General features: G+C 41.6%; 1 protein-coding gene across 1 annotated transcript in view; it reads right to left on the bottom strand.

Annotated features, from left to right (window-relative positions):
• Window positions 1–11313: 11313 nt before the first annotated feature.
• The window catches only part of GLIS1 (GLIS family zinc finger 1), a 195821-nt gene continuing 184156 nt past the window's right edge, over window positions 11314–22978 (bottom strand). Inside the window, exons 8-10 of the mRNA XM_005151142.3 lie at window positions 21017–21201; window positions 15016–15183; window positions 11314–11894 (exon numbers count right to left, since the gene is read on the bottom strand). Coding sequence (XP_005151199.3) covers window positions 11758–11894; window positions 15016–15183; window positions 21017–21201 — 490 coding nt within the window. The 3' untranslated portion in view covers window positions 11314–11757. The remainder of the gene's footprint in view (window positions 11895–15015; window positions 15184–21016; window positions 21202–22978) is intronic.

The raw sequence follows: 22978 nt of genomic DNA, 5'->3' as shown, positions 1-22978 counted from the left end.
ATTTCTGTGTCCCACTTGGGCTGTTTTTAAAACAAGGTTTCATGGGAGTTTTCATGCAGAGAGAAAGTTGTGTTGTTTGGGACTGGGGACATTTCTTCAGTTAAGCTAATTTGTTCCCTGACGAGGTTTTTTCCATTCTTGCTGTAAGACTGAATTCCATTGCAAATGTTGACTGCTGCTGTCACAGGATGGTGGTTGGAAGGGAAATGCTTGGCGCTGCCTCCTGTTATTCATTGTGCAGTCAAGGCAGAGCCAGGTTACAAGTTGGGAAAGTGCACATCAGCATGAAGAAATGTAGTTGTGGAAGCAAAAGACTGGCCGGTTGCAGATCCTTCACCTACCTGCACATTGCAGCCTCTTTTTCTTCTTGCCTGAGCATTGAAAGCCAGTGGTTTTAGTGGCAGAGAGGAGTAGCTGTATTTCAAATAGTACTTGTACTCCATCTGCCTGGAGTACAGTTTTTCCACCTATGGAAAAGCAAAAAGTGAAGACACAATGTAATGAACTCTGCCACTTTAAAAATCCACAAAGGTGGCCAGGAAGGTTTATTGATTGCTTCTGGGGAGCAGTTGTTTCCATTGATATAATTCCTAAATCAAGATTGTTTGAGATACTTTAAGCCATACTAGAAAATAATGAATTTCCCAGCATAACACATCTGAATTTGCCAGTTTTCCTTTGATTTTCATTGCATCATTAAGTAAACAGAGTTGTAGTTTGCTTGGCCATGTGGCAGCTCTATCTGGGCCTGCAGCTGCAGGGGCAGTTGCCATGAGTCAGTGTGTGCTGAGCACAGGCAGTGCTGGGGATGGCCAGCATAGAGTAATGATGTGGGCTGCAAGTACAGGCCTTGGTATTGCTGCAGAGTGCTGGGTGGGATGTGAATGGAAAGATCTCTTGGATAGGGAATTGTTCTGGCTAAAATACGCTGGCACTTCAATTCAAAGCTGACTGTAATTCAGGTACATGCTTCATCGTGTGTCAGGGGATTGGAACTAGGTGATCCTTAAGGTACCTTCCAACCCAAATCATTCTATGTGCCATAAGCCAGCTTAACTTCTCCCTGAAGTTTCAAATTGGGATGGGAAAAAAGTGACTCAGTAAGAGCTGCAGAACTTCTTTTTATTCCGAAGTGGCCTCTATCCTTTCTTATATACTTTGATTTTATATAACTAAAAGAGTCACTTAGGCAGGAAGTTCAACATTTGACGGTTTTTATTTAGATGTCAACACGTGGTTTTTATATTTGTAAGTTTAGAGAGATGGTGAGTTCTGTCTTTGGGATTTTTTCAAGTGTTTAAGTTATAACTGTGGGAATTGACTGGGTGTTTAAAATGGATCTGAGACAGGAAGTAGAGTATTAGTTTTACTGGAAAAAACAGAAAAAATGCTTTGAACGTTCATTTAAATCAATATTTGTCTGACATAATACAGAAGAATGTATTCATGTTGATCATAGTCTTTGATAATGTATAATGTAAATGTTGAGTCAGGGATGGTGCTGGAATGAACTATTATGTATTTATTGTGTCATAAATATTTCATAGAAATAGCATGATATTTAGAGAAAATAAAATAGGGTTAGAGGGAATCTATTGCATGGCTAAATGTTTTATGTGTTGCTAATAGCACTTTAAGGCCCATTTTGTATTAAATAGGCTGTATTGCATTTCTGTTTGCTATAAACTGTGAGCAAAATAGATATTTTAAAGACAGACTTTTATCATTGACTGGAGTAAGGCTTTAGCCAGAACCACATTTTCATTCTCTCTCACAGTTAACCGTAGTTCTAATTAAACAAAGCTCAGCTGAATAGGAAGGCAGCGAGATAATTTTAGTCCCTTAATCCATGGATATAAGATCCTTAATCCACAGATATAAAATCATTTGCTAAAACTGGGAGGGAACATGAGGGCATGGTTTACATGCAGGGAAACTGAGGCAGACTGAGACTGCAAATTTCCTTGGGGTTATGCAAAAGAAGGCAGGGCAGAGAGATGCTCAGGACACAGCACCCTGTATGACCCCCAGGCTGCCTGAGACCAGGGCTTGCTTCCAGCCTGCAAACCTGCCTGGAGCCTCTGCGCTAGCAGGCAAGCAGCAGGCTTTGAACAACTTGTTCTCATTATGTGAGGAGCACGCGAGCTTTCCACAGTCGCCTTTTAATCTTTTTTATGTTTTTGTTCACACTATGTCACAGATATGTCCTGCATTTCATTATCCAGCTTAGTTCAGTGTGCAGTAGATGAAACTCAAGACTGGCAAGTGGCTGTTGCAGTTGCAATGCTGACCCCACAGCAGAGCTGCCACACAGCCTGTATGCCCTCTTAACCTTATGCTTAGATAAATACAAAATTCTTTTGGTTGAAATCCCTACAGATTTATGTTTTCATGACAGATTTGTTGTTTAGGGTAAGTCAGAAGGAAGCAAACTGCCCTGGTTGTGTGCCGCTTTTCCTGGCAGTTCCTGTGGCATCCCCACTTGCTGGGGCCTGATCCATAGTGCTCTGCAGGAGGGCACTGAGCCTCAGGCTGCATCACTGCTTCCCTCGGTCAGTGCTGCCTGCTTCTGCAGTTTGTGAGGGGCATTTGTCCCTGCCTGGGCCACAGATGGGGTCCATCTTGGATTGGTTTCCCTAGAAAACGGGAGTATCCAGCCCATTCCTCTGCTGCCTGCCCCAAATGAGCCCTGTGCAGCTGGCATCAGCCTGGGGTTACATTGCTGAGTTATTTGAGCTACTATTGGCATCCCTGTGATGGGAGAGAACATGTTCTTGTATATTTCAATCATGGGGTCAGCAGAGGGAGCTCAAGGACATGCAGTTTCAATTTCGGATTTCAGACCAGCAGTTTTCTGGGTGCTGAAGTGTTCCTGACATAAACTCTCTGCCTTTTGAGTGTTGCAATAATTTACTTTTAAGTCCTCAAACTGTGCAGTGGCTGAGGCCACCTGGATTGTGCTGGAAGGGGGAAAGCTGAGTAGGAGAGGTCTTAATGGGAATCCCTTTCAGAAGGGACTTTTTTCTTAATATTGTTAATAATGGGATCAGCACAGAAACCCAAGGTGTGCTGACATGAGCCTCTGGGGATGTCAGTTCAGACTGAAAAATCAGGCAGGTCTTGCAGTGTACACTAAGAGAAGTGGGAAGGAAAAGCAATAGTATAAAGTGTAAAGCTTGTGCCCATTGGGATATATATATACACACACACAGAGACATAGATTGGAGTTAGCAGGCCATCACTAAGAGCAATATAGCAAAGGTGTGGAACAACATTCCATACGCAGAAGGGTCAAAAATACTGCAGCTACCAAGTATCTCCCACTAAAACTGTAGTGCTGCTCACAACTTTGGTTTGAAACTGGGTGTTACTGTTTTGAAGTGGTCTCCATGGCTCTCAGTCCAAGTGCAGGCAGACTTGGTGCTGCTGTGCTGTGTAAGATTGCATGTGGAATTTCATCTTACCCATGGACAAGGGGTTCTTCCTCTTCCCTCCCTCAGCTGTGATGAAAAGCAGTGGGCATGACTGCTGGTGCCTGTTCCCCTGTGCTTGTTTCCCTGCTCACATCCATGGTGAGCTGCAGAGGTGTGCATGACCTGGGGAGGTGGCAGGGGTGGACCTTGATAGCATTTATCAAAAATGTCTGGAAAAGTTAATGACAATGGCAACTTTCTGATCATTGAAATTCGTGTTGAGATTCTAACTCTTGGTGATGGGATTTAACTGCAAAATGGGCCCTACAAGCCTGACCTTGAACAAGAGATGGGTGTTCTCAGAGGCGGCACAGCAACAGGGTCTGGACAAGACACTTTCACAGACTTAAGCCAGAGCTGGAGCTCCCTCTTGTGAGAAAATAGAAGTATCAGAGAAGCCCAGAACTGTCAACTGCAGATAGGCAGGGAAGGTGGAGTTCAGTAGGCAGGTGGTTCCCAGTAGTTTTTCCTCTAAGCCTGAACACACCTCCATCCACTGGGACAAGAAAACATGGCATTTGTGGCTGCAGTCTTGCAACATTTGAACTTGGCACTGTAATCTGTACACGGAGTATAAGTGTAATCTGTGCACAGCTGGGATCTGTCAGAGTTCTGCTGCTTGGGAAAAATACGGAAGTAATTTAAATGGAAATAATTCTGCAGTTCTCCTCCCCCCCCCCCATTTTAATGACTTTTGTCTCTGACAATAGGAACCTACCTTTATGGCAGCTAATAAGAAGCAGAAAACAAAGCAATCTGTCAGGAGTGATAAATGCTGTTTGCATTTTTGTGCTTGCTGTGCTCAGCATCAGCAGTGATGAATTGGTGACTCTTCTGCCGGCCTCTCACATGGTACACCAGAGCTGGGCTCTCTCATGTCCATGCCAAGGCCGTCTGCTTTTGAAATGGGAGGTGTCCAGCCATACACTGGGTTATGAGGGTATAATGGGATATATATATACAATAGCTGTATATATGAGGACTCCATAGATGGGTCTAGACAGGTTTGAGCCCAAGAGCATTTATGGAAAATACTTGGCATTCAGTGAGATCTCGTGCACTTCAAAGGGGAAAAATGTGTTTCAGAAGTATTTTTATGAGCCCTGGGATTAAGTTCTTTCTGGCAAGTGTGAGTTAGTGGCAGCCAAAGGTTGATGGCCAATAGCAGCAGCTTCCCTGACCCTCCTTTGACTTCAGCACTGAGTCCCATGGCAGGGTCTGGTCACTCCCAAAAGCCCCAGGTGGGCACTTGGGGTCCTCCATATGGCTGTGGCGAGGATGCCCCATGCCTGCTGCCAAGCATGAGTTACCCCCTTATAGAGAAAGAAAGTGTTTAAGAAGTCTTTTGCAACATTTGTTGGGTTTATTGTGTATCTGATAAACAGAGATGCCAGGTTTGCCATCAGCTTGGCTGCCACAGCTGTAACACCAAAGCCAACATATTTGAGTTGCTCTCCCCAGCCCTGTCACCACCAGGACCTCTGTCACTTCTTCACCAGGGAAAGGAGGACTCTTGCATCTTGTTGCCCATCTCCCAAAACCAGGGTGTACCCAGGTGATGGCACCTCCAGGAACTGACGCTCTGCTTTTCTGAGTTGTAGTGTATTAAATCAACTCTTTTTCCCTCTGCATGGCAAGAGTTAATTGTACAGGGGTAAGAATATTATTCCAAGGGCTTATAAAAAAGAAACCATAATTTTTCTTACAGCAGGGAACATGTCCAGTAATTGATGTGGGAATATTAATGCAATATGTGTGTGTTATCAATTTAGAAAAGTAGAAGACATATTTCCTTAAGCTTCTAATCATTTACACATATGACCTTCATTTATACAGCAGAAGGGCTCTTCCAGAGAGCTACAATTTGCTTCAGATGTTTAGCTTGGGTATTTTGCTTTACCTTCGAACTGCCAACTTTGGGGATTATTTAATTAGAAATGTGACTTTGAGTACGGACCAAAATCCTGACAGGTGTTAATGGAACTCAACTTGAATATTTTGTTCTTTAAATAGTAAAATGTAAATCTGTATTTGTTTAGCTTTGCCTTCCCGCCAGCTGTATCAGGTATCTTGTGTGACTAGAATCACTGTTTTCTGTACATGGTCTTCATGCCTGCTCCCAGCTCAGCCTATATTTATAATCCGAACAGATTTCAGGTCCATGGAGAATTCCTTAGGCAAATGTGTGGTTCTCAACCCAAACAGATAAGAAAGAAAACTCATTATGCAATATAGCTCTGATTTGCAGAATGTGCCTAAAGATGCAAATAGGCACCTAAGAGGATTTTTTAGAAGGAAATCAAATGCTGGAGAAGAAATTAAAGCAATTTAAGGCAGTCTTGAAGAATCCCACTTATTGCCTGTGTCAAAGGTTTTAGGTGTTTAGACACCTTTTAAAAAGTCTGTCCATCAGCCCATTGCAATTCAGCAGTGTTGCTTTGGGTTATATTCAGGGCAAATTCTGATGCAGAGAGATTTACTTTGGTAGCAGTGCTCCACAGTTTTGCTGAGAGTGGTGGTGCAGGTTATTTAGTGGGGTCGTGCTCTGTTTTGAAGAGTAGCACTGGTTGCTTAGGAGAGCATGCAGGACACTGGCACAACACAGGCTCAGCCTTCCTATTACAGGAGATGTGCTGGGAAGGATTTATGTTGTCTGAATGTTTATGTCCATCACTGGAGATTGCAGCTTCTCAACGCCTTCCTGTAACATGGTGACTTCCCCTTTGGAGGCATCTTTCACTTCCTAGCACCTTAGAGGAAGCCAGAGTGCTGTTCTGGCAACTCACGGATGCCTGAAGTAGATTGAAATCAAACCATCCCTTAGTTATTGAAGAGGAAAATCCTGAATCTGCTGTTGGAACCACATACTTAACTTGGGTGCTGGGAGGGGAAAAGCTGCTCTGGGTCTCTCTTGGTTGCCATAGCCCCAAGGATGATGTTATGCTGCCTTTCTGAAATGAAGGGAACCTGAAAGCAGGGAAAGGTCAGTCTAATCTTTCACTAAACCATTTTAATGCACTCCCTAGCCAGCATCTCCATGTGTCCTCCCATATCTCTGTACTGTCATTGTGTGCAGCAAAACAGTCCAGACCACTGTTTGGCACCTAGGCACACTTGGAGGGTTCAGAGATGTGGCCTCTCTCAGAAAGAAGGGAGAAAACCCTTTGAAATCAAGCAGGCCCAAACTTGCAAAACTCTTGAAAATTAACATCATCCTTTTCTTGGTGCCCTTGATTCACTGAAGAGAACTTCTATATAACACAGGGCCAGAAATACAGTTTTAAACTTGAGTCACTTGGTTTTGAACTAGAATTACTGGTTCCAGCCAGAAAATTGGTGTTAGCACAGAAGAAGAATTTGGGTTTATTTTCTGGCTTCACCACCACTACAAAAATTGTTTCTTGTTTGCCCAAGGAATGGGCAAATATCTTTTCATCTCACCAAAAATCAGGTAGAAAGCTCAGTCTTCAGCTAGATTGGGACTTTCTATGGGTTAGATACTTTAAAGAAAAGCCTCCCTTGTGGTTTGACTGGTTTTGCAGCCATGAGTGGCTGACAGCCCCTGGTGCCAAGGTGTGCAGCCTTACAAGGCCTTGACAATCTAGATGCCTACAGCTCTTGTTCTGCTGATTCTGGGATATGGGCTTCAAAATCATGTACGGGACTTTGCAGTTTGCTTTGAAATTTAAGAAGAGAGGAGCCTTTAGTGTAACTGCAGATCTCAGAAGGGCTTGTTTCAGGAGGGAATATTCCAATGGCTTTTTGCTGTCAGTGAAATAAATCTTATAGACTGGCTATTTTTCTTCTGTTGCACTGATCTTTTAATTTAATACAAATACATTGCTGGAGAACCAAACTAAAATGGTGTAGGTTTTAATAAGATCATAACAAAAACCAGTGAAATCTTTGACTCTTATGCAATTTAAATTCAATTTACAGTCACTGTTTATTTTCACATGCTTGGTTGTTGTTTTAAGAAGTGGGGTTTTTTTGCACTGCTTGCGTAACTGACATCTATTGCAGTATCGGATCGGTGCTCATAATGCGCTCTGGAATTTGTTGTTTTGGACTATTACCATTTACAAAGTGTATCCAGTTGAAAGGACAGTCTCAGAAGCAGAGAAGCCCCTCCACAGGCAACTGGTCCTGCTGTTTGGTGTGTACCTTAACTAGAGAATATGACCAGAAAATGTACTAACTGTATCCATGGGAGCATTTCTGATACCTGGTACAGGCTGTCACCATTCCTACTGTAGACCTGAGGCTTTGGTCTTACAAATTCCTGGGTATTGTTGCCACCTCAGAGTTATGGCATTAAAATTGTGTTCTTTTGTCATGATATGCCACGTGTGTACATCTCCTTTGCTCACTTGCAAAGGCACCTCTGTATCCCTGAAAGGATGAATACTGCTATAGCTTGTGAAGTACTGCAGCTAGCAAATGGGACGAGATCAAGCATTTTCATTTTCTATACAATGAAAAACTTGAGCTTGATTGTATTAAAAGTATAGAAGTCCTGCTGAATGTTTGGCTTCCATCCCAGCTGGTGGAGAGCGCAAAGAAGTGCTTCAGCTGCTTCAGTGTCAACTCTTGAAATTCATTTTCTCTTTCCCAGCTTGATCAGCCACTGAAGGTCATCTTATTTCAGGCATTCCTAAAGCGTCCTGCATACGCACCGAGTACATACACATGGGGTTTTCATTCACTGGGGAAATGATTTGTGGCTATTTATAAAGTAGGTTTGTAATTTATTATTTGAATTTTGTTGCCTAGATTGAAAAAGTATCTTGACAGTGAAATGGAACCAGCAGTTCCATTTTAATTCCACAGGGTAATAATTTTCTACTGTTATAAAGCCTTACTCCAGTTATTATACGTATTGGTCGGTGAGGTTTTTACAGCACCACAACGACAAACTTGCCAAGCAATAAATTCCATTGAAAGGTTTCTTTGTGTCTTTAGGAAAAGCTTACATGAGATACTTCCCTACTTACATGTAATAAAAGGACATAATGAAGTACTCAAGCACACATTAACTGGGGCTATTGTGTATTTTAATGCTTTTATTATGGATAACTTTCCAAACTGTACAAACTCAAATGAGAGCTTTTGCATTTCTCTCAATCCAGCCTTTTAATTTACAGAAAACCTGATTCACACAGATTCTGGAATGAAATCATCACTCCAGCTGCTCTGCTTTAAGTTTCCCAGACCTTTGTGAATCATTGTGTGGTTTTGAACAGCCTGCTTGTTGTGACAGAAATATTTTTGTAATTGATCAAGTATGGTTAGGTTCGGTTGGTTTATATTTTTAACTTAGAAAAAAATGTCATTTTAGAAGGATTTCTTTAATTTTTAGGAAATGAGATTAATCTGGTTTTTAAGACACGATTTCCTTTTAATGTCTCCAACTAATTGAATCACAGAAATTATTTTTTGTCTCAGCCATTATAGCTTTGTTGGCCTTTGGAAATGATTTTTCTAAGTATTCCTTTAAAAGCTTTTGAGTTTTACTGCTTGGCAATTTTTAAGCTACCTGCCTCCTTGTTTAATGTTCTAGGAAAGAGTTCTGGCCACCTCTGAGACCCAAAACAACCCAACCCTCTGATGTATCAGAGTAGATAAGCAACAGGACAGAAAGCAGATGTGGCAGTACTCAGAAGCAAAGCCACGTGCCTAGGCTTAAGGCACAATTTGAAGCCTTTATGCATTTTAATTCCAAGAGAGGAATGCTGAGTCAGTGCTGCCAGGGACTGACTGGGCCAGGCAGGGCAGCCACAGTTACCAGGGTGTCCTTGAGAACTTGAGGTCTTGAGGAACTACTTATAAAAGAGGGGTCACATAACCCCATGCATGTTGTTGTGGAGTGATTAACAGTAAAACTTCCTCAATGCCTACATTTCATTCCGATTTCTTGAGGACAGAGAGCCAAACTGGATGCAGAGTCAGCCAGGCCCTGGAGAAACAACTAAAATGCATCCATGCTTTCTGGTTATCTCAGACTGGGCTCAGAGTGGTGCTGGACATGCTGCTGTGACAGATAGTTTCCAGGGTTTTCCCCCTGTTTGCAGAAGGTCTGTGGCTGAGGAAAGGCACAGTGGCACTGGGATTCTCTATGTGCAGACTCTTGGGCTGCTGGGTGCTGTGGCTGGGTCACCAGGTGCTGTGTTGGACCTGAGCTGTGTCCCGTGTGTCTGGGAAGATTGGTGCAAGCCGTTCACTGTGACTGACGTACCTGGCATGAGAGAGGGTCCTTGACAGCTCTGTGTGGGCACACTGCTGCCGAGCAGATCCTGGTAATGGGAAGAAAACAGGAAGGAAACTACCATCCTCAGTGACTTGCCGGTTTCAACCCAGCATGAGCTTTTCAGTGGTGACCTTTGGTCTCTTGAGTAACTTTGAGCTGTAAATGAAGGGGTATTTGCCAGAAACCTACGGATGCCCAAGGTGGGTGTCTGGTAGAGAATGGTGCTTGTGAAGAGTTGCCTGTTGCTGATAGACTACTCAGGCCTCAGCAGCATTTCAGGTGTGCACCTCTGGCTTGGATGGGCACCCAATAGACTCCTTAGGCTGCCATATGCCTGGTGTGGCATCTCTGCTGCTGCAGACATGCTGGTGTGGGAGCTGTGGGAAAGGCTTGTTGTTGGTGTGGACATGATGTCCTCTTGCATGCTTCACTCTGAGATCTGCTGTCTAAATGTCCTTTGGCCTTTTCTCAAGAGCTCTTCCCTGTGGTATTTGGTACAGGAGACACAGCTGGACACTGCCAAGGACAACATTTAGTGTTATAGGTGTCCATAGTACAAGAACAAAGTTGATGCTAACTCTAATTATCTTCATTTAATCCAAACCCAGCCTCTCTTTTTCCTTTGTGAGGCTGCACCCACACCTGCAGAACAGCAGATCCCACAACTGAAGTTGTTTGTGTATGAGACAGAACAAAGCCTTTCAGCTAACCGTACATTTGCTCCTAGGGTGCCTTATTAAGCCCAACTAAGCAGTGGTTCGCAAATGAGAACAGTTGTTTGGATTTTTTTTGTTAGTTTCTGCTTGTTTCCCCAAACCACCATGGGACATTTTCAGGAGCTCGTATCTAACCTGCCTGTGTTGGCACACATTGGGAGCACATGTTCCCTTGCAGGATGCCTGTCTCTCCAAGGAATCATGATTAGGCTGGAAATGCAGCCCAGTGAGGCCAGGGCCACTGTGACAGGGAACCAAGCTACTGCAGGTGACCTCTGTTCCTCTGGAAGCTGCTGATTGCGACTGCTTTGGATGAAGGAGAGCCCTCCCAAAGCCCTCCCTGCCTGAAGTGGAGAGGTCAGAGCAGCTTCCAGGTCTTGTGAATAGAGAAATCAGGTGACCTGCCCCACACTTAGTGTTTGTACACTGTGAATATGCAACTGATCTCACACGGAATGAGATGTTTACTTGTGGAGGCACAGGGCCAACCACAGCTGCATTTAATCTTCCCTTACACTGCTTGTGCTGATGCATCCACCATGCCAGGGGCAGCAGGGAGGCTGGGAGAGCGTTTAGGGCCAGTGGGCACCAAGTGATGGGGAGCCAGCCCATGGTGCTGCCCTGTGCTGGAAGGCTCTGATCCTTTCACTGGAAGTCTGCAAGTCCCTCGGTTTCCTTCACATACGCTTGGGCTGTTACAATTTCACACTTACTGAAATGTCACTGCTTTGTTTAAATCACTCTCAGACATTTCAGAATGTAATATGAGGATTTATCAGGCAGACTGCTGATGTTAAGAAATGACAGGACACTTGTTTCCAGTTTTTAATGCTTTCTTGTAAAACTGAAAATATAAAACCAGCTGAGCAAATGAAGATCTTTATATACATGAGGTCTGTGATTAAAAAAATCCTTCTAGTTAATAAAAAAAGAGAAGAATTGACCAATGAGTTAAATGAAAACTGATTAAATGGAACAACATTCTCAAATTGAAACATACTTTGCAGGAAAAAAACAACCTTTCTTTACAAGTTTATTATATAACTTACATTTACACTTTACTGAGAAAACTTACAAAACAAGCTGCTTGAAATGCTCCTCATTCCCTTAAAGCATGAATTTCAAAGTGCCACAGCAAAGGAACAGGTTCCAATATTATCTTATACAGACTATTCATGTATAAAATGGTTTGGTAAATGTGAGGTGTTTGTTTAAATGAGCACATATAGGGATACAGACTAAATAAAAGTACTTGAACAACACCTTTGTTATTACATACTCAGTTATAAGTATAATAAAGGCAACAGGGTCAGCACTGCTCTTAGGTATCTGTATAGATGGAAGGAATGTGATTCAAGCAGTGATCAAAGGCGCCATTCTGGAAGAATCCACTTTCATCAGTTCCATTGGAGACCATGTCTTCAGATGCACACTGTGCTTCAGAGATTGCATCATAGCCTGAAAGCGGGACAAGTTGTATAGACATGATTTAGTGCCATAGTACATATAAGGAAGGAAGCGCAGTTAGAGGCCTGGGATTATACAGTACAGCCCAGTGTTAATAAAAAGACAATAGGGTTTACCATCAAAGCCTTACCCAGGAGATGCACAAACTAATCTCCATGGACATTTGTGTCATAGGAGATGAAGTTCCCATTCATTTCTGTGGAAAGCTACCCATTTGCAAGTGAAGTGCAAGTATCAGAGTATGACTCTCTTGGGACTTTACAGTCATTATCTGAATAGGATGTCAAAACAATGAGTGGGCAAGGATCCTAATAAGTGTGCACTAGAAGTGATGCAGTCCTCTTGCTTTGTGTTTTTTCCTTCTAATGGCACTTAGGAAAAATGTTCCATGTCTCTTCCAGCTGCTCTTAAGACTCAGAAAAATCTGGATCCTCCATTTATTGGATCCCCCTATACTGTAGAAGTCAGGTGTGTGAGGTCAGGCTCACGGGACATGTGGAAGGAGCTGAGCACCACATTGTCCTCAGCCCACCAAAGCCCACCGTGCTGCCAGCTCCTCATCTAGCCCTGGCGCTTGCCAAGCTACCACAAAGCCACTATGGTGGGAAAAAACTTCTCTCCCCTTCTCCTTTTATAATGCAAAACTTACTTCCACAGCTTTTTGAACTTCCCTGAGCTGTGCATCTCTGTGGAAATGAATTGCCCATCCCAAAGGTCATGAACATTTCCTATTATGCCCCACTAGAACCTGCTTTCTGTTCTAGTTAAGAACATGCCTGTGGACTAAGTGCCTGATATAGAAAATATGTCTTTTATAAATCACATTCCTCTGAACTCAAGTCCACTTTTGGATGGCTGATCCTCATGGTTACAGTACCAATACCTGGCTCCATCCTCTGCTTGACAGAGGAGCTCTGTGGAGTTGTTGAGAAACAACTGTTATTCTGTGCCTCAGTTCCCTATGTGGAAAATGGGGCTCCCACTTCTCTTTAGCCTTTAGCCTTTCTCTCATCTCTTCCACCTGCCTAACTCTGCAGGCAAGCGTGTCTGGATGTGGCTAAATCAAATGTTGCACAGGCTTAACTGAGGCCTCTGGGCTGTGCAGCCCTGCACTGCCAGCAGTAGTGACAGATCCTCTGAGCTTACACAGCCAGGCCTGGTTTCAGAAAGCCCTGTCAGCTCAGTCTTTAGAACTTAATTACAGGTATTTTACTATTAGGTGTGTTTTTATTATTTGAGACCTAATTCTCTACTTATTTACATTGCTGCATTTTCCTCTGATGTATTGATTTACTGTTAGTTTACAGGTCAGATTCTGCTGTCTGCACAAATCTGGCATGCAGCATGTGTCCAAAGTCCCTGGACAAGGAACTCAGCCTGTTTATCTGCCTTATACTGTGTCGTTCCAAATGGAGTGAGCAGTATTTTGATAGACTTTGCAAGTGTTTATGTTATGCTGATTTCACTTTGAGGAGCCTGTATACAGGGTAGATACACAACCATGAAGAGAAGCATACACCCCAGAAATCATTATTAGATTCCAGATAGAGTAAACTATCCAAAGTCCAGAACAGAAAATAAGAATTTATTGACTGTTAATATGATTCATGGAGCAGCTGTTTGCCAGTCACATTTGGCATTCCTGGGGGATGAGATCTCATTTAATATTAATGGCGCTATAAAAGCCTGAACAAAAATTAATGCATAGCCTTGATGAATCTTGCAAACCTGAATGGTTCTATTTTACACACAAAAAGATAAGATTTATATGTTTCATATATATTTATGTTTCAGCCTTTTAAGTATTTGCATACCTCAATAACCACTCTAAAACCAAAAATACTACGCAGAAACATTTCTTACTAGCTTAGCCCCAGACAGAAAAATCAACTGTTGTTGAAGTTGGTGTCTTGCCATAGTATTATTCTTTGCTCCTACAATTTCTTTCGGAAAGTTTATTTAGTCTGTTCTTTAAATATTGCAGGCTGTCAATCTAAACTTGAAATTTGATGTTAACATGAAAAACTGTATTTTAGTAACATCAAACTTATGAATAACACAAAAGAATTCAAAGTTGAAGCTGAAACTTCATCTTAAACTTCTCCCTTGTGCTCGTTACCAATGCATACACTTTCTAGTGTGGAACACCAGACAAATGCATGCCCGCTCTCTCTGAACAGAGTCTTCTTTAATACAAAACAAACAGGAAAGTCAACTCTAATTTGTGGTCTGACTCAGACCCCATTTCAAAAAGCATTTAAACATATGTTTCCAGTATTGTCCTTAACCAAGATGCCCTCCTGAATTCAGAAATGAAGAAAAATATCTGAGAGATATGTAAGTAAAGAGACCAGTAAATGATGTTTCATGGTTCTGACATACTCACATTTTGTTTGATTTCAGTAAGCCTGTGAAATCTTAATTGTTGTTTTACAGGTAGAGAACAATGCTTTACACAAATGAATACTTCAATACTGAAGCACTATCGTAATGCAGCTACCATAACTTGTTGTAAATTGTACATTAATCAAATATGTAGTTAAATGGAAAAACACAATTGCCATGAATGTGCAAAGCACAAACACAAAGGAACTGCTGAACAAAACCAAAGTGGTCTTTTTAGCTGAATTTATGGAAGCAGTGCCTTCCCATTTTGTAAACATCAGGATTGCGAAACGAAGCCACCCTTTTATTCCTGCTTTGAAGGAGTAAAAGTCCCTGCTGCTGTTTTCTTCAGAGTTGTGTTAACTATCTACCTTCTTAACTTTGATCTGACTATAAAAGCCTCTGTGAGCATACCTGCAGAGATGTACCATGAATAGCCCATACAATAACTGTGAGAGGTGTCTTGTTTGTCAGCTCTCCTGAAGGTGTGTGCTGCCTGTGATATCCAGCAGAATGAAAGAATTTGGTTGTCCGTCAGTCAAATACGGCAGGATTAAAGAAAATAAATTAGCTTTTCTCCTGGGATTTTTATAGATGCAAACGAATTTCAGTGACTGAGCTTTTCATGCAAGTATATTTTTGTAATAACATTGACTATAAAATGTGTTCTTTTCTCCTCCTCCTAAAAATATCACATGGGCAATTCCTTATGGGCAGAATAAATTACCTGTTGAAGCTAAAGGTGCATTGAGTATGTGATAGCCATTCTGTCGCAGAGGATTAAAGCAGTGGGATTCCCCTGTGAGGACATCATTGGTGACAGACTGGTCCATTGTTCTGTAGCAGTCTCCATAGTGGAAACAGTTTTGTATTGAGTGAAAGCTGCCTTGGTAACCTGAAAACAGATATCACACACACATTTTAACACCACTGTAATGGTATTAGATCTATTCTTGTCGCAGTATTTCATTACTATTGTGGGAGTTTTTAGTCTCTTAGTTTTAACTATGGAATAATGATCACGCTGTTCTATAAGGCATAAAATATAGAAGCTACATCAGACTCATTCCCACAAGGTGCTGTGGACTCTGATCCCCATCAAGCAAAAATCTCAGGGATGTGCTTCATTTCAAGCAGCAGATCAGCTGAACCTAGTCAATAGCCCACTTGTGTTCAAAGCTACGTACTTTGGGTTTTGCCAGCAGAAACTGTGGCTTCTGCACAACAAAAGAGAGTAGGTAACAGTAAAGGACAAATGAATTGCTGAGGAAGGAATTTTACAACTTGGAAGTATGTGCCAACATCCTAAAAGAAAATGTTATTTGCTCCCTTAAGGACAACCTCAAAGCATGCCACAAGATGTATACCAACCATGGCCTGATTTAATGATTTTCCTTCCTCCTACCTCAATAACCTCTTCCTGATTCCAGGTGTATCACACACTATTTGCACAGTCATAATAACTATCTGTTTTCTTACCTTCTCTCAAAGTCCCCTCTGAAATGATGCTTCTTCCCTTATATGCAAGTGAAGTTAACCAAGTCAGGCTTTAAGTTTAGTAGAATGTGCTATCAGGATTTCTCTATTTGCCATATTCTCTATTTGTCAGAAAAAATACAGAGCTGTTGCTTTTCTTCCCTCAGCCTTACTCAGACTGAAATGCTTTCTAAGGAACCAGGTAGTTCAGCCAAACAGACACAACCACATCAGCTGCTGACAAAAGCCAGCACAGCCCCACTCAGCAGTGACTTGCTGGGCTGGTTGTGCAGCTATTCAGTCTGGTGGTTTAGGTGCCTATCACCAAAGAGGCTGGGTGCTGTACAGGGGAGATTTGTCCCTTACAAATCATGCAGTGTATCAGGTTTTTCCTGTTAAGAAAGATCCCCTGTTTTATTCTACGTTTTCACGTTAATTCCAAAGTTTGACCAAGGATATAGGTAGCATCTGTTCAGTCTGGTCATGTTTTCTAAGGTGATAATAAATAAGGCTGAGGCAATTCTTTAGTAAAAACACAATGAACTCATCGAGTGGGGAAAGATTTGCTCTGAAGTTTCACAGTCTCATATGTGTTTTGGCAGAATCTGCATGGATTAGATGATTCATTTCTTAAGAACCTATAATCCTCCACCACAAAATACCTAAACTGTTGATATCCATGATTGGTGAAGTACTAATGGATGACTGTGTTAGATAAAGACACTACACACACTGTACCAAAGCTGTTTGTATTTGCTGCTACATAGAAGAAGGCTGAGAAATTTGGAAAGCTGAGTATTAAATGATGCATGTCCTTCCTTGGAATAAATAGACAGCCACCTCTATTTACGGCCTGGAGAGTCTGGCTCAAACAACCAAAGAGCTCTTATGAGAGGTAGCAAAGCCATCTTTTGATGTGGTTTTAGGTACAGGGCTTTATTGATTGGCTTTTGATAATTATCCTGACTTTTCTGTTTACAAAATATGAACTCCCTGCTATAAACCTTCTAAAAATACCTCCTTCTGAGATGAACAGTGAAAAAAATGAGACACTTGGCTTCAGATGAGGTGTAACTGGTTGCAGAGAGCACTTATATGCACTGCTAGGGAAAAAAGTGAACCTCTTCCAGAAAGTCTGCTATACACATCACTTCTAGGGAAGGCATGACGTGTATTTTCTCTGTCTCTGTAATTGCTGCCCTTTTGTCATGCTCCCAGGCTTGCCTTTGTTAGATCTATTAAACATCTTTATGATCTACAGGGCTGGCACAGTGACTTCAAAAATCAGAGAACAGCCAAGCCTGACAGAACCGGATTGAAACTAGTTGGATCCAGGGTTTTTTCAAGACCTATGGGTAAAGATTTCTTGTGAAGTGTTTTCAGTTTCTCTGTCTAGCTGGTCAGGAAAACATACCTGAGGCAGAGAACTGCCTCAGAATCAGAAGTCTGGAAAAAACTAAAATGCTCCATAAGCATTCAAATTCTCCGCTGGACTGCAGCATCTGTCCCTCAGCATCACTGTGTGATAATCTGAAACGGCAGCACAAAAAAGTGACTTGAACTATCCAGTGGAGAGACACAATGTAGGAAAATACTAGTGTTACTTCACTGTTGTAATGACCAGGAGCAAATTTCTGCTAAGTGCTTCCTGAAGGAAATACAGAGAAATGCAGCATTCCAATTCTAATGTGATTCAAGATGTGATAAATGTAGGTGGCAAACTAAAGAAAGACGTCAGCATGAGGAAGGGAAAGGTTGCAGTGCTGGTCACTGGTCACGTAAAACAAACCATGGCACTAAAAAAGGGACTTCTAATCCTTCTGACCTCAGCAGTATAATGAAAGCTTCCTTTTCCATGAGCTTCAGAGAAATGATGAGACAGTGGGGCCCTATTAGAAAGGGGTAGAGGCTGGGTAGGAAGAATTGTGCTTGTTGTATTAAAAGCTGTGTTTCAAAATGTAGCCAGCTGAAATGTTAATCCTGGAAGGTGGAAATGAATCTTGGAGTGACTGAAACTGCATGCCTCCAGGCTGAAGGACTGCAGGATCAGTGAGTTGCTATGTCAGTTAGACTGTTTTCATGACTTTTTACATCATTTCTATATTCCACCCGCTGCTTCAGGGGAACAATTGGAAAGTTTATTTTAGTACCAGGTAGGTTGGCTCTTCCTGATGGCCTTCAGTAGCACAGCATGGCTCAAGAGGCCAGTCAGGCTGTTCAGAGGATCTGAGCCTCACACATCTTTCACACTATTAAAAAGGGAAAACTGCCAGCTTGTTTAAGCACTAAGTGTTCCCAAACCCCAAAGTAGTTAGACAAGAGATGGAAAGGCCATGTAAGTTAAAGCAACCACAAGGACTTTTGTAACAACGGCTGCTCTTGCCAGATAAGGTTTCATTCATTTTACACAACCACAGGAAATGAAATTTGTTGCTCGCAGGCACTACAATGTTTGATTTGCGTATGTAGTACAAGTCAGAGCCTTACTGCATTTATAACACCTCTAAAATGTGCAGTATGAAACAAGGGTGCTTTTGGTTCATGCCATTTAGTTGTGGTTCCTTTGGATTTCTTCAAATGGTTTACACAGAAAGTATTAGGAATTATGATTAATATCCCATAAATAACGGTTCAATTAACAACCACATATGGATCAGAGTAAACTAAACATGGAGTATTTTTACTAGTTCTTGAAAAAGACTTCCTTCAGTGGTTAGTATGAAGTAAGCAAGAAGGCTTGTCTGGTGCAAAGAGCCCTGCTCCTTCTAGGACTGCAGAAGTGTAATACTGATTTGGCAGCCAGTGTTTCACCAATATTTTTTTTTCCACATGGATTTCGGGTTTTCCTTCAGTTTTGATTTCAATCAAAAGTTTTCTGAGGTTCATTTTCAAGTGAAGAATTTACTAAATGTCCTGTCAGTTTAAGGAATCACTATGAAATGGTTTATGGACAGTAGATGTAGAAATATAGCAGTTAATAAAGGAATAAACCTAGTTCCAAACATAACATTTAGTTAAAAATTTGCTTTGAAATAATTTGTGACAGAAAAGCTGCAGTTAACCACTTCACACAGTGCACTGGCTGCCTCTGTTTCTCTAAGGCACAGCCTAGAAAACTTCAAGCAGCTTTCAAATGAATGATGTAATGAGCAAATAATTGAAATATGCCTATTAAATGCCATCGTGTTATGTCATGTCATTTACATGTATGTGCAAATAAATCTCAGCTTTTCAAATTCCATAAAACTTCTGACAAGAAGTCATGTCAGATATAAATAACTACAGGATTCCATTGCCTGCCAAATTCTTTCAGCATGTAATAATTTCCATGTGATCTTACTACAGCTAGGTTTAAACATTTAAGTAAGGTCAGCTTATTCTTTCATTATCAATATTTCTGCTACCAGCTTGATGAAGCTCGCTGTCTTCTAAATATTTCACGTCCACAGTGTTTCTGTGCTTCTAGATAGATGCAGACTTCCACACAAAGATGTATATAATGTTCCAAAAGTTCAAAACTCACAAGTTACTACAGATTCCATTAGAATAGTGTGCTGTTAATGAACTGAGATGCAAAAAAGACATAGAACCAGTACAGCTAAGTACAGGTTACACATCAACTGATTTCAAAGACTGCTAATCAAAATTGATTTTTGATTGACCATTTCCATAATGAATTTATAATAATACTTCAACATTTGGTCAAAGTGGAAAATTATGGCTTTTTCAAAACCACACAACATAACACTTAGAAAGCAACAATCCATTCAAAAGGAAATGTGGTTTTCTTAAGGAATAAAGTCAATTTATTTAAGTGGTTCAAAACTTGTTCTGTCTATGCATTTGTTTCTGCCATAGTAATGAGCTGCTAAACTTTCCTCTTGTGGTTTGTAGTTATTTAGCTCATTATAGTAACATAATCATATATCATTATACGCTATCATAAATCTGCCACTTTTCCCTTAGAGTTAATCTTTTTAAATTGAATAATCTGTTGAGCATCAGGTTGAGTTAGTTTTTCCTTCAGCACAAATCGTTTCCTATAATACGCTTTAACTTTTCAGACTAAGTCAATCCAACCAAGGAGCAAAAATGCGTCTTGGAGAAGGAAAGTCTGAGGGAACTGCTGGGATACTGAACCCTGCTACAGCTGTGAATTGCTCACTGGGTTTGTGCTCAGGCCCTGGGTTTCAGACCTACCCTTAGCATCTACTGAGAGAAACCAAACCACCTGTTTTGCCCACTGGTAAATAGATCATATGTAATACTTTGCTAGCCAAAAATTACCTTATATAAGTGACAGTACAGCTGTGAAACAAGTTCCCAAAAACCTGGTTATCTGCCTGAATAAACTTGCACACTTGGTTATTCTTGCGACCAGACACGTCCTGCACACTTCTTTATTGTGACTGTTTACCACATTTAAGCAGCATTCCACCCGGATTATAGCACAGAGTTCTTAAATATGCAAGCTCCTGTCACTGGAAGAATTTTTGATAATAATATCTCTTTCTAATTTACACTGCAGAAACTGCAGAACCATTACTTAGTTCCCACAGCCCAACTCTGCAATAGGTAAATAAGCTCCCGATGAAAAAAGCTGAGTAATCCAGATTGGAAAATGGTTTAAATTAAGCAGTGGAACAGCTGCTTAGTGTTTAGCTGCTGTCATTCCTGTCCTGAAGTCACACTGGTACTTTGTGCCTTGGCATATTAGTGTATAAAATAACACAGGTGCTCAACTTCCAAATAACAAATAGCAAAGTATCTCTCTAAACTCGTGTAGTGCATCACTGTCAGTGGACTGAGACGACACTGCCAAGGTCTACTTCAGCCCATACCTTCTGGGACTAGAGACTCTGGCTCTGGCAGAGTCCCTCTCACCAAGCTGATGGAAGGCTGGATGACAATCCTCATCTCTTCATCTCATCTGGATGGTCGGATGAGGTGCATGGCTAGTAGCAACCTACTAAAAAACCTAAGTGCAAGAGATCTGCAGTGGAGAAACTTCCCGTTAGGATACCATATCATAGCATGAGCTGGTCTAAACACTTTGTATGTGTATCAAACCACTTTAAAAATTGGAGCCCCCATTGAAATGCTGTCAGTGTCTGAATTGTATTATTATATAGGTATATAAGATGTATATTTCGGCCAATATATAAGTATTGGCCAAAAAAATACAAAAACTGCAATAAATTCTTTCTCTCCACCTAGAAATTAGGAAAAGAAAGAAAACAGAAAAGAGTTACCTTGAGATCCCTGCTGTACAGACTGGTTTTGAAATTGCGTGTATGGTTTATTTGGTATTCCAGAAAACTGCTGCCCATTTGGTGACTGGCTGTGTGATGATGGAGAACCATGTTTCTGCAATAGGGAAGGTGGAACTAATGCTTTCAGGGGGCTGACAAGTGGAGAGATGATGTTGGGAGCAAGCCTAGAAAAAGAAAAGACAGAAAAACTTCACATATCACATCACAGTATGGGAAAATAAAATACTTGAAAGGTGCTATTTCCATAATACAGAACTATAGAAACATTTATTTTGCAGGAAGAAATTATGTTGAAAAAGAAAGATAACAGATGTAGTGCTACTTTCAGGTCTTCATTAGGAGGAAACAAAAGGATTTGTATTCCTTTCCACTGAGTTCCTGTACTAGCCATAACGACATGATCAAAATGACACCACTTCTCAGCAAGCAACTTCAACACAGCTCAGTTTTCAGTTAAAATTCTGTGAGCTGAGATGCATATCCAGGAAACAGAAGTGGAAAATATAGTTAAGCAAGTAAATTGTTTTAGTGTCTTCGTAATTGTAACAAAGTGTTTGCTTGTGGAGGCACTGCTCAGCATAAGCCTGGGAAGTGGCTATACCTGAGAGGTGTTAAATCTCACCCAGATGTCTGGAACTGGGGCCAGCACAGGAGTCCTGGGGCAGCCCTCACCAAACACTGAGTCCTTGCATGGTCCTCACCAAGGACTGACTTCCTCACTGAGGAAGATCCTCACCAACCCACTCCTATGAAGTCCCTGGGCATTTGCCACCAGTGGAGCAGAGAAGCTTCAGTACTCCCTGCCACGACATGACCATCCTACCAAGGGCTGCTACAGCAGCTGGCCCAGCTGGGACAGACCAGAGAGCTGACTTTTGGCCATTTACAGCCAAAGAGATGGCTGGTGCAGAAGATGAGACCAAAGACATGGCACTCATGTACAAGCCTCTTTTTGAGCTGTATTATACTAACTCTGTAAATCAGTAAAGAGGTAGAACTTGTATCTTTTACCTTCCTACAGTAGGTGTGACAAGTGGCCTTTTCCTCCAAAGCCCATTGTTACACTGTCAAATGTGTGGGCTGTATGGACACTATAGTCACCATATACTCTCTGCTGCTCCTGGAGCCTTTGCTAAACATAAGCAGCAGATCTTTGAGCAGCACTAGAACATCCAGACACAAGAAAAAACACTTGTGTGTTTGAGAGCCACTCTGCTGAAAAGCACCTTCACAGGTATAGGTCCTGATGGGCAGGGATAAAAATACCCCTGCATGTTTTAACACATGTCACTGGAAAGAAATAATACATGGGCTGGAAAGAAATACTGAGCAAAAAACACTGCAAGTGTACTAAAAATGAACTAAAACCCAGATCAGATCTTTCACAGGTGTCTTCCTCCACCACTGCACAAGGCATTCCAACACCATAAGCCACCATTTGCAATAGGAATTCCTCACCAGTTTGTGCAACTGCTTCTTGGAGTAGTTAGGTTTAAACCTGGGGAGTGAGGCTATGCTTGACTTAGGGCTAAGCACTCCATGGGAGCATTCAAGAGGTAAATATAGATGAACTGTGAATTAATGGTGACAACAGCTTAATCAAATTTAACAGGAGAGGCAGAGGAACACTGCCAAAAGCTGTCACACTGACACTCTATTAAAAGGGGCTTAAATAAATCAACCAGTCAAAGCCCGTCCTATGCTGAAATAATTCCATCTCCCAAAACAGGAAAAGAAGGCACATAATAGAAACCACAGAGACTCTGAATACCCCCAAACCAAACTGAAGAATTCAACCAGTATTTTTAAATGGCTGAAGGCAAGGATATTTTCAAGCCAAATATCTAAGAACTGGAAAATAATCCCAACAACAGAGCTGGGATGGCCCTTGTCCTGTAAAGGCTGCAGAGTTGCTGAACATGGACAAGGGAACGCAGGGGC

Source organism: Melopsittacus undulatus, chromosome 6 (assembly GCF_012275295.1).
Source record: "Melopsittacus undulatus isolate bMelUnd1 chromosome 6, bMelUnd1.mat.Z, whole genome shotgun sequence".
NCBI lineage: Eukaryota > Metazoa > Chordata > Aves > Psittaciformes > Psittaculidae > Melopsittacus > Melopsittacus undulatus.
The sequence above is the reverse complement of the archived record's forward strand: the minus strand, read 5'-3'. Positions and strand labels throughout refer to the sequence as shown.